Source organism: Gopherus evgoodei, chromosome 2, assembly GCF_007399415.2.
Source record: "Gopherus evgoodei ecotype Sinaloan lineage chromosome 2, rGopEvg1_v1.p, whole genome shotgun sequence".
Classification (NCBI taxonomy): Eukaryota; Metazoa; Chordata; order Testudines; family Testudinidae; genus Gopherus; species Gopherus evgoodei.
In genome coordinates, this window is record NC_044323.1 from 185856642 (window position 1) to 185869635 (window position 12994).

Sequence of the window (12994 nt, forward strand, 5' to 3'; positions counted from 1 at the left end):
TCGATTCTTCTGGCCAATGCTGAAAAAGAGCGAGTCACCTAGTGGTAGAGCCTAGGAAGGACACTAATGCTGCAAGTGGCAGGCTTAGTAAGTGGAAAGCTGGGCACAACATGATTAAGCGCAAAGAGCATGTCAAGAAAGATAGGTGCTGACCTTTTCAGCAGTCACTGAACGGTGGGCAGACACCCTCCCCAGCATTCTCGAGCAGTACCAGCCACATGACATTGCTGATGAGACTGGTGCTTTTCTGACAGAGGTTTTGGCATGCTGAAGAAGAGTTTATGGAGGGGAGGGAGAAATTGCCATTAATTGGAAATTGTGCAAACATGGATGGCATGGAGAAACAGCCTCTCAAGGTGATCAGAAAGAGCAAGTGCCCTTGTTTCCCTAAGGACCGCTCAGAACTTTCTGTGGTCTACAAAAACTCAGCCAGGGCTTGAATGACTAGTTTGTTGTTTGAAGAGTAGTTTAAGAACTGGAATAGAGAGCTGTGGCTAGAAGACCAACCCATGTACCTTTTAATTGACAATTGCCCAGATCATTCAGCTCATGTAAAGCTATCATATATGATGTTAAAATTCTTGCCTCCATATGCAACCTCAGTCATGCAACCAATGGGCATGGGTGTCATTAAAAACTTCAACAGTCACTACTGTGCTCCTTTTAATGCTCATATTACTGCTTCTGTGGAAGCCTACCCACCCATAGGAAAGATGGATGTTTCAGGAAAAAAACCTAAACCCTGTGATTGATGGCACTTCATCTTGCTAAGGAGTCATGAGTTGCTGTTCTCACACAGACTGTTCTAAACTATTTCAGGAAGGGAGGGTTTTCATCAACAGAAATTGATGGTGTGGTCGGCATTCATGTTCCGGATGATGTTTCCGTTCCTGAACATCTAACTGCCGAGGAATTTGAGACCATTGTTTAATTTGAGAGTTATTTGGAGATGGAAGATGAGCTTTCCGATTCCAAACTTCTGGCAATGGCTGTAAAGTACAGCAGGCTTATGAGACACAAGAGGATAGTGCATCTGATGATAAACCTGAAGAGCTTTCTCTAACAGAGCAGCTATTTGCGGTGGACATTTTTCTCAGGATATTCCAGTGTCGGCTTTGAGAATGGTTATGTGCATGCACACAGAATTGAGAAGGATTTAAAAGTGGAGATGGCAAAATGAGGAAAGCGGACAACATTGAACAAATTTCGTTCTTATTTTTTTTATTTTTATCTATTTTATTTTTTTAAATCTCATACTGCTTCAATTTGTGTGACACTAAGTGTAATTACAGTACTGTTCAGCATACAAAGACTTATACTGTAAGTGTTTTATAAGTTTTCTTTAGTTTTTAAAAAACATTCCTTTCACAGTATTGTAAAATTGTGTTCCACTTTACAGTATTTCTTGTGATACACAGCAAGCTGAAATGTCCCAAGTTTGTGCTAAGCATTTTGGTACACTGTAATTCAGCATTTCTCAAACTGGGGTCCTCCTACCCCTCCCTCCCAGCACCTCCTGCACGCTGGAGAACAGCTGTTCAGCGGTGTGCAGGAGGTGCTGGGAGGGAGGGGTAGGAACAGGGCTATGGTGTGCTTGGGGGAGAGGGCAGAAAGAGGCATGGAAGAGGAGTGGCAGGGTTGGGCAGGGGCGGTGCCTTGGGGAAAGGGGTGGAGTGGAGACAAGGTCTGAGGCTTAGCGGGAGGCTTGGGAGTCCGCAAAAATGTTTATATCAAAATGAGGGGCCTTGGGTTGTTAACGTTTGAGAACCGCTGCTAAAATATGTATCCATTACTGTTTGCCATGTTTGGTTTTCTTTAGTACTGAAAGTTAATAAACAGTTTCAGAACTATTGTTCTGGGCAATGTATCATTGTTTCAATGCCCTCTGCTTATAGGCAGCTTCTGGATAATAGCAGCTTTTAGCTGAACCAAGCGGTTACTATTAAGTGAATCTACTGTACATTGGCATCTGTAAATAAGGATAATACTTCCTTACCTCACAGGGGTTTATAAGGCTAGAATGCATTAATGTTTGTGAGGCTTACGCTCTGTGCCATCCTAGATAGAAACCTTTACAAATATGAATTCTCAATATGTATTGCAGGAAAGGAATAAATTCAGTTGAATTTTATGTGGAATGATTTTAAATGGCAAATCTGGTTAGAGAGCTATAAGCCCAGCATATAGGTGCAGATTTGTTTTTTCAGTGCTGTGGAGAAGTGTGGTTTCATGCAGAGAGCTGTCTTAATGAGTGCTGCTCAATTGATTGGCCTCTGGCTTAAATATTCTGTTTACTGCTTATTCAGGTAGATATGCTTGAGTCTGTACAGCCAGGCTGCAAGGTGACTGTATTTCAAACACTAAAGTGTTTAGTCTGATAATTTGGTGTGTAAATAGAAAGCAACACTCTCAAAAGTGTCACTTCTAATAAACATTTCTATTTGTCCTATAATTAGTAGACCACACAAAACCAGCAATATGATAGAGCAATTTCTTGTTAACATTGTATTTAATAGTACATCAAAATATTTCATAGAAATTTCCAACCATGTTCACCTAGCAAGGGACATAAAAGGCCAATAAAAAAGAATTTCTTTAACACATTGGGAACAAGAAAAAGGTGAAGGAAAGTGTAGGTCCTTTACTTAACGGAAAAGAGAACTAATAATGGATGACATCAAGAAAGCTGAGATGTTTAATGCCTCTTTTGCTTCAGTCTTCCCTAGAAAGCAGTATCTGGTCGCCATTAACAACATAATTAATATTACCAACAAGGGAGAAGGAATCCAAGCCAAAATAGGGAAAGAATAGGTTAAAGAATATTTAGATAAGTTAGATATATTCAAGTCTGCGGTGCTGGATGAAGTTCATCCTAAGGCACTTAAGGAACTGCCTGAGGCAATCTTGGAACTGCTAGCAATTATCTTTGCGAATTTATGGAGGATGGATGAGGTCCCAGAGGACTGGAAAAGAGCAAACATAATATCGGTCTTTAAAAAGATATCTTTGTCCAGCAGTACCTATAGGGCTGGCTCTTATGCCTTCTGGCTTTTGCACTACCCCTGGATGTTCCAGGGCAGTGCTGCCCCAAACCCAAACCCTCGCAGTTCCTTCTCACTGTCTGCAGCTAGAATTGAAGCATTCTATATGGTGATTTTCTTTACACATTTTTTTCTCAGTTTCTCTGAGAATTTATTCTATCTGGTTCATTGTTAGTGTACTTAAAGTAGTACCCTTAGGTTTAGTTACAGTAGTTCAGATAGATAGTTGCCCTAGATGATGCCCTCACCAGGGTTTAAACTTTGTCTGTCTTGGGGGGTAGCTATCCCCAATAGTGACCCCCACACCTGATGTTTGTTGGGCACATTAAAGGCACTTTATATGCAGGTTGTTTAAGAAGAGGACACAGTTGATGATAAACTAGCAGCTGAAGCAGCATCTCTTAGAGCAGGCATCGGGGACCTCAGATTATCCAACTTTTCTTCAGAGCCAACATGAAATGTGACACCTGGCTCAAGATTCAGAGCTTTCCCTTGGAAGAAAAATGGATTATTCTCCTCCTTCGGGTCCTCTGAGGAAGAGGTCCCATAAGACCAACAGGGACCATTCCAGGACTCAAAGGGACTCCTGTTCGTCACCTCAGAGGAGTGCTGACTGGCACTTTGAGGCCTCTGGTATGCATGATGGAGCTGGCTTGTCTAACTGCTCCACGGTATTGTGCTCAGATCAGCTGGACTCTGTAATGTTGGCTGTGGTTCCCACCATGAGGTGTCCATTGAGTCCTGTAACAATGATGGCAGCATTGGCACGGATTTTCTCCACACTGTTGGACCTGCTCTTCCTTTATGCTCCTGAGTCTCCTGTAGTTTAGAGGCTATCAGTTGCAGTGCCTTCTACATTGTCCCCTTCTGCTGCACCACTGGCACAGTCTGAGTGCAGAGCTGTCTTGCTCATCTGCACTGCACTGTATTCTGCACCATCTGGTGCTCAGACTGCAAGGTTGCAGTACTGAGAGGCTCATTGGCACAGACATTGTCTTCGACACCGATGTATGTATTACAGACCCCTTCACTGGATTCAATGCTGACCTCTGTTTCAGCACCCTTGTTTGCTCAAGTGCTGGCTATAGGGCAGTGTCTCTTTGGGAACCAACAGTATCAACTGCTCCTTGATGCTTGGCACCAGTGATGACTTCAGACTGGGTTCCAGATGAGGCTGACCATTTGTTTGCTTCCTTGGGAGTGGCTCTTCCATTCCCACTGGATGATTCCGAGGGCTCCTCAAGATCTTCTTTGGAGACTTCTTCCTCTTCCTTCTCACCGTCAAAGCACTGTTCTCGATCCTTGGATCTCCATCGGTACTGGCATCAGCACCATTCTAGCAGTAGAGATAGCAGTCCCTGGCCTACTACCTACTGGCCACCAATGCCCTACCACTATTCCCAGTGGCCTCTTTGGAGTGTGACAGTCTGGGAGTTCCCACTCTTGATTCAACCCAGGGAAGATGACAGATTACTGCTCCCTCTACTACACTTGCAGTTGGAGGTTATTCTTCCTGAGCCAGTCCAGTCGACCCTCTTGTGCAGGTTCCTGAATCTCTCCGTTTCACCTGGCCATCAGCCTCCATTGGTCTTCCTTTCTTTTTGAATGACCCTGCAATACCGGACTCTTCTTTACCAGTGCTTGATGACTCTGTCATACCAAGACCCTCTCAAGTATCATCTGTATCAGACTTTCGGGATCCAGGCCGAGTACATGCAAGAGAACACACACATGTTGCTGTATATCTGCCAATCCTCAGCCCCAGGGAGAGTAATTTTCCAGATAAATGAAGCCCTTTTGGAGCCTGCTAAATTCCTCTGGAATATCCATTTCATTATTGCTTCCCAGATAAGTGGTCTGAAAGGCGGTGTTATGTCCCTATGCAGGGCTTTGAGGCGCAGGGAGTGAGTGCTGCTCTGTCACTGCTGCTAGGCAGAGTTCTCTGGCTTTGTGCCCTGGGCATGTGCACACTCAGTGGAATACATATCTTCACTCACATCACGAAGAGCACAGTTACAATGCAGGTAAGTAAAAATCTTTTGCATTAAAATTTTGAAGTAAGGCTGAGGATTAAATTACAGGAGGGTAACATTTTTCTTTTTATCTGTACATTGTGTAAAAGAGTCAGGCCCCTTTTAAAAATGCTGCAGGGGATATTACTGGGAGAGAAATCTTATATCAAGAAGTACTGTCCCCCTTAATAGGAAGATGTCTCCTGATGGGGACTTCTGGTGTCCTTGGAGAGGTAACAACTCAATCACACATGGTTGATTGATTTTTGGTGCAGAGATTGTCATTATACATGCAAGTGAGTAGAGGAAATAAAGTGATGTGTGAGTAATTTAAAATAGTAACGATGAATAAGTTATATAGTAGCATGAGTGGTGCTGTAATTACATATGATCATTTTATCTATGTATTAACAAATTCTTTTATTTTCTGTGACAACATAAAGAATATTCCAGTGTAGAGAGATTTTTCTAGGTCAGGTAAAATGTTTTGTTCCACAGATTTTAAGACTGGAAGTCAACACCCTTTCTTCCTAAATGCATGGGACTCCAGCCAAGTAATTCCCTTTAATTTCAGTTAGAGGTACTTTATATTGGAGCCACATAGTGCAATACGCACCTTGAGTCTTGCCCTCCTGGTATCTCACTTGTCATCATTGTAATATTGAAGTTCCAGTAACTTGCATAATCCTTTGGATGTACACTTTCAGGAAATATATTTCTTGACCATATCCCAAGAAAATGAAAGTGCAGTGTACTTGTTTTTTTCTTTGAGCTCAATATGTTGATTTTAAAAGGGTTTAAGAATTTCATAAGTGAATTTCCCCATTGCACAATAAGAGAAGGGCAGTGATGATCACAACTATTTTAGGTTAGGAATACAACCAGACTTCTTTTTTAATGCCCACTGTTTTAAAATTATCACAATTTGCTAAAACCTTTAACTCATGAGCTAAAATTTCCAATTCTTGGTCAATATTAAACAATTAATTAAAAAAAGATTAAAATCTCTTTTGGACTTTTGTGAGGTGTAGTTGTGAAACTCTAATTTGAAATATGTAATCGGGGTATTCTATAGAATGTATTTAACTTAGAGTGTGATCTTAAGTTTTTGGAATTTCTTGAACTTTTTATCCAGGCCAGGCCTAGCTTAGCTTACTAGCGCTGACAAGGTACGCTGTATAACATTTATGCCGATCTTAAAGACTGTGTAAAAGAAGCTCATGGATCCTTTTTTATCCTACTAAAGAGAAGTTATTTGTTCTGCTAGGAAATAGAAACCAAGTGTTTCAGTATAGGTGAATAGAATCATCTGTTCTCTGCCCAAGACAAAATACTACTACACAACACTATCCTAAATGGAAATATAACCAAAAACGATTTTAGTTTCTTCCACAATACTGAATGAAATACATGTGAAACAAGAATTTTTCAGATCCATCAAAGCAGCTTAGTTTATTCATCTTCTGGTCCTTTTTTCAGGTTCAGCAAATAGACCGTGTAGTAGAAGTTGTGGAGGAAACTATTAAAGGTAAGCCTTACAATTGAAATAACTGCCATTCTGCTGACTGTTGCGAGCTTTGTTTAGTAGACACACTGTGACATGTTCCACACCATTCTGTTTTTGTTTTGATCAGATAAGTAAATGAAGGATTTTCTGTTCATGTAATGATGCACTATGCAATGTATGCATCACAGAAGTAATGTTTGCAAAGATGAAATATGACAAGGTTTGTGGGTTACTAGATTTAAAGGTGGAAGATTCTTTGGACACATTTTAAAAATCCTTTTTACCTAAATAATATAGCTGCAATAAACTCATTATCATATCTTTTGAACTCACAGTTTCTGTTTATTTAGATATTTCGTCTCGTTTCTACAAGCTTTCTTCAACTAGGCAGCTAAACAATCTACTGGTTTAGTGGTTCTTGTGTAACTATGTTGGTTGTTCACTCTTGCTGTGTTCATGTATATACACAAAATATTTTGCAGTGAAGTATTGTAAAGAGTGCATTGTTTCTTCAGTCTGACTAGTGAACATTCATTATTTAATAAATCAATTTGTCTGGTTCTTTCTGGGCTACATGACATTGTCTCCATTACCAATCAGGTTGTAAAATTACTGTTCCATGAAGCATTCAAACTACATGGCTCAGCCTAGCTGGCTGTGCTTTTAGTGTAAACAAGCAACTGGTCCATGAGATGTTGTCTCTAACTTTTGTTCTTGAGTATGATAAGTTTTTAGAGCAGAGCATGAAAATGCATAAACCAGACTAAGTAAAGAAGATGCTTCTATTAAGAGATTATGTAGTGTGGTTTAAAGGTTCTGCAAAGTATAATTTGAGTGGCTGAATAATATAGCACTTGTACTGCTTTCATCTTACTTTTAAAATGAAAACTGCCCCTTAGGTATTCCCAACCAAAACACAAAAATAGTTTGCTATTACTTTAATTGACATTTGTCATAACATAAGACTGCAAAGCAGATTCCCTCAAAAAAAATTTTTTTTCTGCCTGCCTCATTCACCTTGACCTGTACCTGTAGGCTTGGCTACACTCAGAACTCCAAAGCGCTGCTGTGGAAGCGCTCCCGCAGCAGCGCTTTGAAGTGTGTGTTTAGTCGCGGTGCCAGCGCTGGGGGAGAGCTCTCCCAGCGCTGCAGGTACTCCACCTCCCCGTGGGGATTAGCTTGCAGCGCTGGGAGCTGGGACACTGTTTACACTGGCGCTTTGCAGCGCTGTAACTTGGTGCGCTCAGAAGTGTGTTTTTTCAAGAAAGTTGCAGCGCTGTAAAGCGCCAATGTAGCGAATACCTTAGTCTGCGAGTAGTGCCACTGAAGTCAGTAAAATGATGTGGACAGTAAAGTGCTACTCAAATCAGTGCACCTACCAATGGAATAATGCACTATCCACTGGGAGTAGCGGTGGCAGCATTTGTCCCAGTATGATGGGGCAGAGCTACAGAATAAGCTTTTTATGGAGTTTTTTTTTTTGTTCCTGCTTTCGTTCTCATAACATACTGAAAATAGAAACATTATAGTTCTCTGTGGTGATCTTTTGGTACTTGCTGGCATTAAATGAGTCAATCATTGCCTCAGGAGCATCATGCTGCTCTTGGTAACCTGTTAGGAAGTTTAGCTGCTGTGTCATCCAGAATTAGCGTCTTGCATCTTAATGAGATGATCCATCTGCTGGTGTAGATAAGACCCTTAAAAATATGATAGGAAGCACTGTGAATTTTGTAAAGTGTTCATAGCTTCAACTCTCTGATGTTCTGTGTGTGTTTTTTGTTTTTAGTTTTGTTTTTTAGGGAGTCAGAATAAGATTATCACTTAAGTCTGGCTTGAAAGCAATTTATTTATTCTAATTTATTTAAAAATTGTAATTCACTGTTGATATTGCATTTGTGAAGTGTTGCTGTTCATTAAAATACCAGTTTTAAAGCTTCTTGTAAAAATGGCCATATATAAAATTAAACTTTAAAAAATGAGAATTATGGAAACAGAGTTTAGAGAGACTGTGCATAACCTTGGGACTCAGTTCCCTTGCTGCTTATCCTAATTGCAAATTGGACAGAAAGGATTAACTGGGCTGTTGAATTCAATAGCTGATGCCAGTCCCTTCTGGGTTTTTTTTTTTTCAGAAGAGAGTGGGGCTCAGAGTTTATCAAAAATTTATTGGAGAATTCAAACTGTAAAAGTAAAATGCTTAACATAAATCTAACAGAAACTAAGGGACATTGTCAAGTAGATTTAGATGCCAAATATAGATGATGTAAAAAGCTGTTTTTTGCAAAAGTCTAATACCAGTAGAAGTGTTTCCATGTAATTAGAAAACGCATTTCAAAGGGAAATTTATTTTAAAGGAATAACATTCCTCTGCATATTTGAAACCCAAATATTGGAGCATTCTGCCAATATATGAGAATGAATATGTTAATCTGATTAGATACTTATATAAAGAGAGTGAAATTGACTAGGGCATTTTCATTTCCAAGCTAAGTGAAATACAGCAAATAAAAGCATAATTGGTGAAGAGTAACTTATATTTGTAATATGTAAAAATTAAAATACCTAATAACTTATAAATAATATAAGCAAATTCAAGTGAAATGTAACTGAAATGTCTTTGTAAGGCTGTTGTGCCATCTGTTGCAACGTTTGGTGCCTCAGCCTTAGGGGAAAGTAGGGGATGGAATAAAAATGCAACGAAACTGGGAGGTCCAATTTCTGCTAGTAAATTAATGTCACGGCCTTGGTTATTGTGATGTAATTTAGTTGGGCTATTTTCAAAAGGAAAATGAAAAAAATTCATCGATGTTGTACTCTCGTTGAAAATTCACGGAGGAGTGGCTAAATGTTTCATAAAAATGTTTATTTACCTGGATGAACAGATAATAAATAAATAACTGATTGATTTATTTATGGCAAACTCTGTAGGTTCATTCACAATACAGAGAACTCATTGTTAGGTAGGTCGCATCCCATCATCCGTAGAAGCTATGAATATTGATGGCTTGAGAGGCATTGGAGACAGCTATATAGCTATAGCTGCAGCAACCCCATTTGAGCTGTTTCTACCTTCAAAAGTGAATGAGGATGCTCCTGCTTCTATCTGAAGATTTTTTTCTCCACAAACTTGAATAATGTTTACTCTGGATATTGAAATTGAATAGACTTACAGAACACAGCAGCTGGGCTCTACAGGACAGATATAAACATCAACATTCTTATGCAGTCTGAAAAAATCCTTCGTAGAGTTCACAGAGAGATTGTCCGAGCACCAGTTTCCGGAGTAGTACTCTTCATAGACTGAGTCCATGCTTGCTCAAGTTCCACTCTGAAGGGGTTATTTCTGAGATTTTTCTTTGACTTCTTGAGCTGAAATAGTACAAAATACATGGATCCTGAAGATGATATGAAAAAATAAACCTGATACAATTTCAGCAGTCTCCCCGAACCACCAGCACAATCATTTCCTCTTCAATTAAACTAAAAAAAAAAAAAAATTAGCCCTGTTGGTGAGTTCAAAACTTACATGATGTCACATGATTCAGGTTTCTCAATCCCATCATTCAAGGGGCATTCTACTAGATTGCCTGCTGCTTTTCAACTGAAGTTTGGGGGGCAAAGGGGGAGTGTGTGAGACAGGGTGTGTGTGTGTGTTTTGGGGGAGAATGAGTGTGTCAGTATGCTGTCTCTTTTAAGTTCAGACAGCAGCCGGAAGCAACCAATCCTGAGGCAGGGGAAGGGGGACACCCCCCAACATCAGCCCCCACCTCCCTCCCTTGCTCTTCTGTGCTCCCTCCCCCAGCAGCAGCCCACTTGCTTGCCAGCTGCTGCATTGCTAGTGCCAGGGAAAGCAGGATTCCAAGTTAATGTTTTGATTCTGTGATTCCCTGCGAGTTCTCCAGAGCCTCCTCTCTCCACAGACCAATGATCCAATCCTCCCTTGTAGTCCAGGCAGGAGCTATGTGAGCTCTCCACACTGAGCAGTTTCAGAACTTCCTGGTGTTTAAAGGGGAGGGGTGCATGCCTGTGTAGCAGGATGCAGGACAGAAGAGATCAAAAAAATGAGCACAGCAGTCACAGTGGGCATTGTGGGATATCTCCTGGAGGCCAGTTAAGGTGACATAATGAATGCAGTGTCTACACTGATGCTTTGTCACTCTAACTTTGCCATGAAAAGCTCTATGCCTCTCATCAAGCTGGGCTTTTTTTGTCAGCAAAACAGGAGAGTTTTGCCACCAAAAGTAGCATTGGTTTATCGACAAAAACTGCCTTTTGCTGACAAAACTGTGTAGTGTAGACAAGGCCTCAGAGGGAAGACTTAGCCTACTGATTTGAGAAATAGACCTCCAAAGATGGTCTTTGCTTCATAGACTTGAAAATAATATATTTACGTGTTTCTAATGGCCACTTCAGCTTTCTGTATTATAGAAATAGACTTGAAACATTTTTTATGATGTAGCTTTACTTTTTGCTTTACCTTCAGTCCTCTCAAGTCTTGGAGATACAAGACAAGAAGACTCATATTTGATGTCATATCAGCTGCCTATTGAGGAAGCTATGTTGACTGAGTTGCGTTCAAGAGATAGAGTTGCCTTCAACTCTTACATCACCACAGCTTTTATCACAAAAGTGCCTTAATTCCTTCTATAATCTTTCAGCTGGCTGTGAAATTTCTTACCTCTCATAGAATTATTCTGTTGAGTCTGGTAAATTCTGGAAACTATACCATGCAAAGGACCATTTCCAAAGCATTCCATTAGTACCATATGGCTATATCTGCAGCTTCTTGGAGACTACTTATCCCGTGTGGATACTGTGCAGCAGAATACACTTAAGTTTTGACAACTTCTGGTTTTTGTATTGCAGAACTGTAATTTTTATCGTCAAAGCTTGTATCAAATGATATTTGTACTCAAGCAAAAGCCTCTCCCCATGGAAGAGACCAGTCACTTAAATTTATTCTTATCCCGTAAGTAATAGAAAATTTCTCAGTGACTTGTTTCCAGCAAGATGTTACCAAGATGCATCAGATTGCCAGGCACCAGAAATGGTTCCAAGAGTATGCAGATTCAATAATGAAGGAAAGAAAACTTTGTCTCCACCACAGCCGTATCAGATCATAAGAGTTTGAACACTCTCTATGCCACAGGAGTTGGACTTGGAGTACTTTTTACATCATTGACCCTCCAACTTCTTTCCCAGACATTTAATCTGTCACAGCTCTGTATTCCAAGGCGATCTGTGAAGATGACATACTGAATCATAGACTCTAGGACTGGAAGGGTCCTCGAGAGGTCATCGAGTCCAGTCCCCTGCTCTCATGGCAGGACCAAATACTTTCTAGACCATCCCTAATAGACATTTATCTAACCTACTCTTAAGTATCTCCAGAGATGTAGATTCCACAAGTTCCCTAGGCAATCTATTCCAGTGTTTAACTACCCTGACAGTTAGGAACTTTTTCCTAATGTCCAACCTAAATCTCCCTTGCTGCAGTTTAAGCCCATTGCTTCTTGTTCTATCATTGGAGGCTAAGGTGAACAAGTTTTCTCCATCCTCCTGATGACACCCTTTTAGATACCTGAAAACTGCTATCATGTCCCCTCTCAGTCTTCTCTTTTCCAAACTAAACAAACCCAATTCCTTCAGCCTTCCTTCATAGGTCATGTTCTCAAGACCTTTAATCATTCTTGTTGCTCTTCTCTGGACCCTCTCCAATTTCTCCACATCTTTCTTGAAATGCGGTGCCCAGAACTGGACACACTACTCCAGTTGAGGCCTAACCAGCGCAGAGTAAAGCGGAAGAATGACTTCTCGTGTCTTGTTTACAACACACCTGTTAATGCATCCCAGAATCACGTTTGCTTTTTTTGCAGCAGTATCACACTGTTGACTCATATTAAGCTTGTGGTCCACTGTGACCCCTAGATCTCTTTCTGCCATACTCCTTCCTAGACAGTCTCTTCCCATTCTCTATGTGTGAAACTGATTGTTTCTTCCTAAGTGGAGCACTTTGCATTTATCTTTATTGAACTTCATCCTGTTTACCTCAGACCATTTTTCCAATTTGTTCAGATCATTTTGAATTTTGACCCTGTCCTCCAAAGCAGTTGCAATCCCTCCCAGTTTGGTATCGTCCGCAAACTTAATAAGCGTACTTTCTATGCCAACATCTAAATCGTTGATGAAGATATTGAACAGAGCCGGTCCCAAAACAGACCCCTGCGGAACCCAACTTGTTATACCTTTCCAGCAGGATTGGGAGCCATTAATAACTACTCTCTGAGTACGGTTATCCAACCAGTTATGCACCCACCTTATAGTAGCCCCATCTAAATTGTACTTTCCTAGTTTATCTATAAAAAATATCATGCAAGACCGTATCAAATGCCTCACTAAAGTCTAGGTATATCACATCCACCGCTTCTCCCTTA

The 12994-nt window shown here is 40.5% G+C and overlaps 1 protein-coding gene across 3 annotated transcripts in view; it reads left to right on the forward strand.

The window, feature by feature from the left end:
• Positions 1-12994, forward strand: part of CDKAL1 (CDK5 regulatory subunit associated protein 1 like 1) — a 654086-nt gene that overhangs the window by 212753 nt on the left and 428339 nt on the right. For all 3 annotated transcript variants that reach the window (XM_030552528.1, XM_030552526.1, XM_030552527.1), the window contains exon 7: positions 6533-6581. In XM_030552528.1, coding sequence (XP_030408388.1) covers positions 6533-6581 — 49 coding nt within the window. The remainder of the gene's footprint in view (positions 1-6532; positions 6582-12994) is intronic.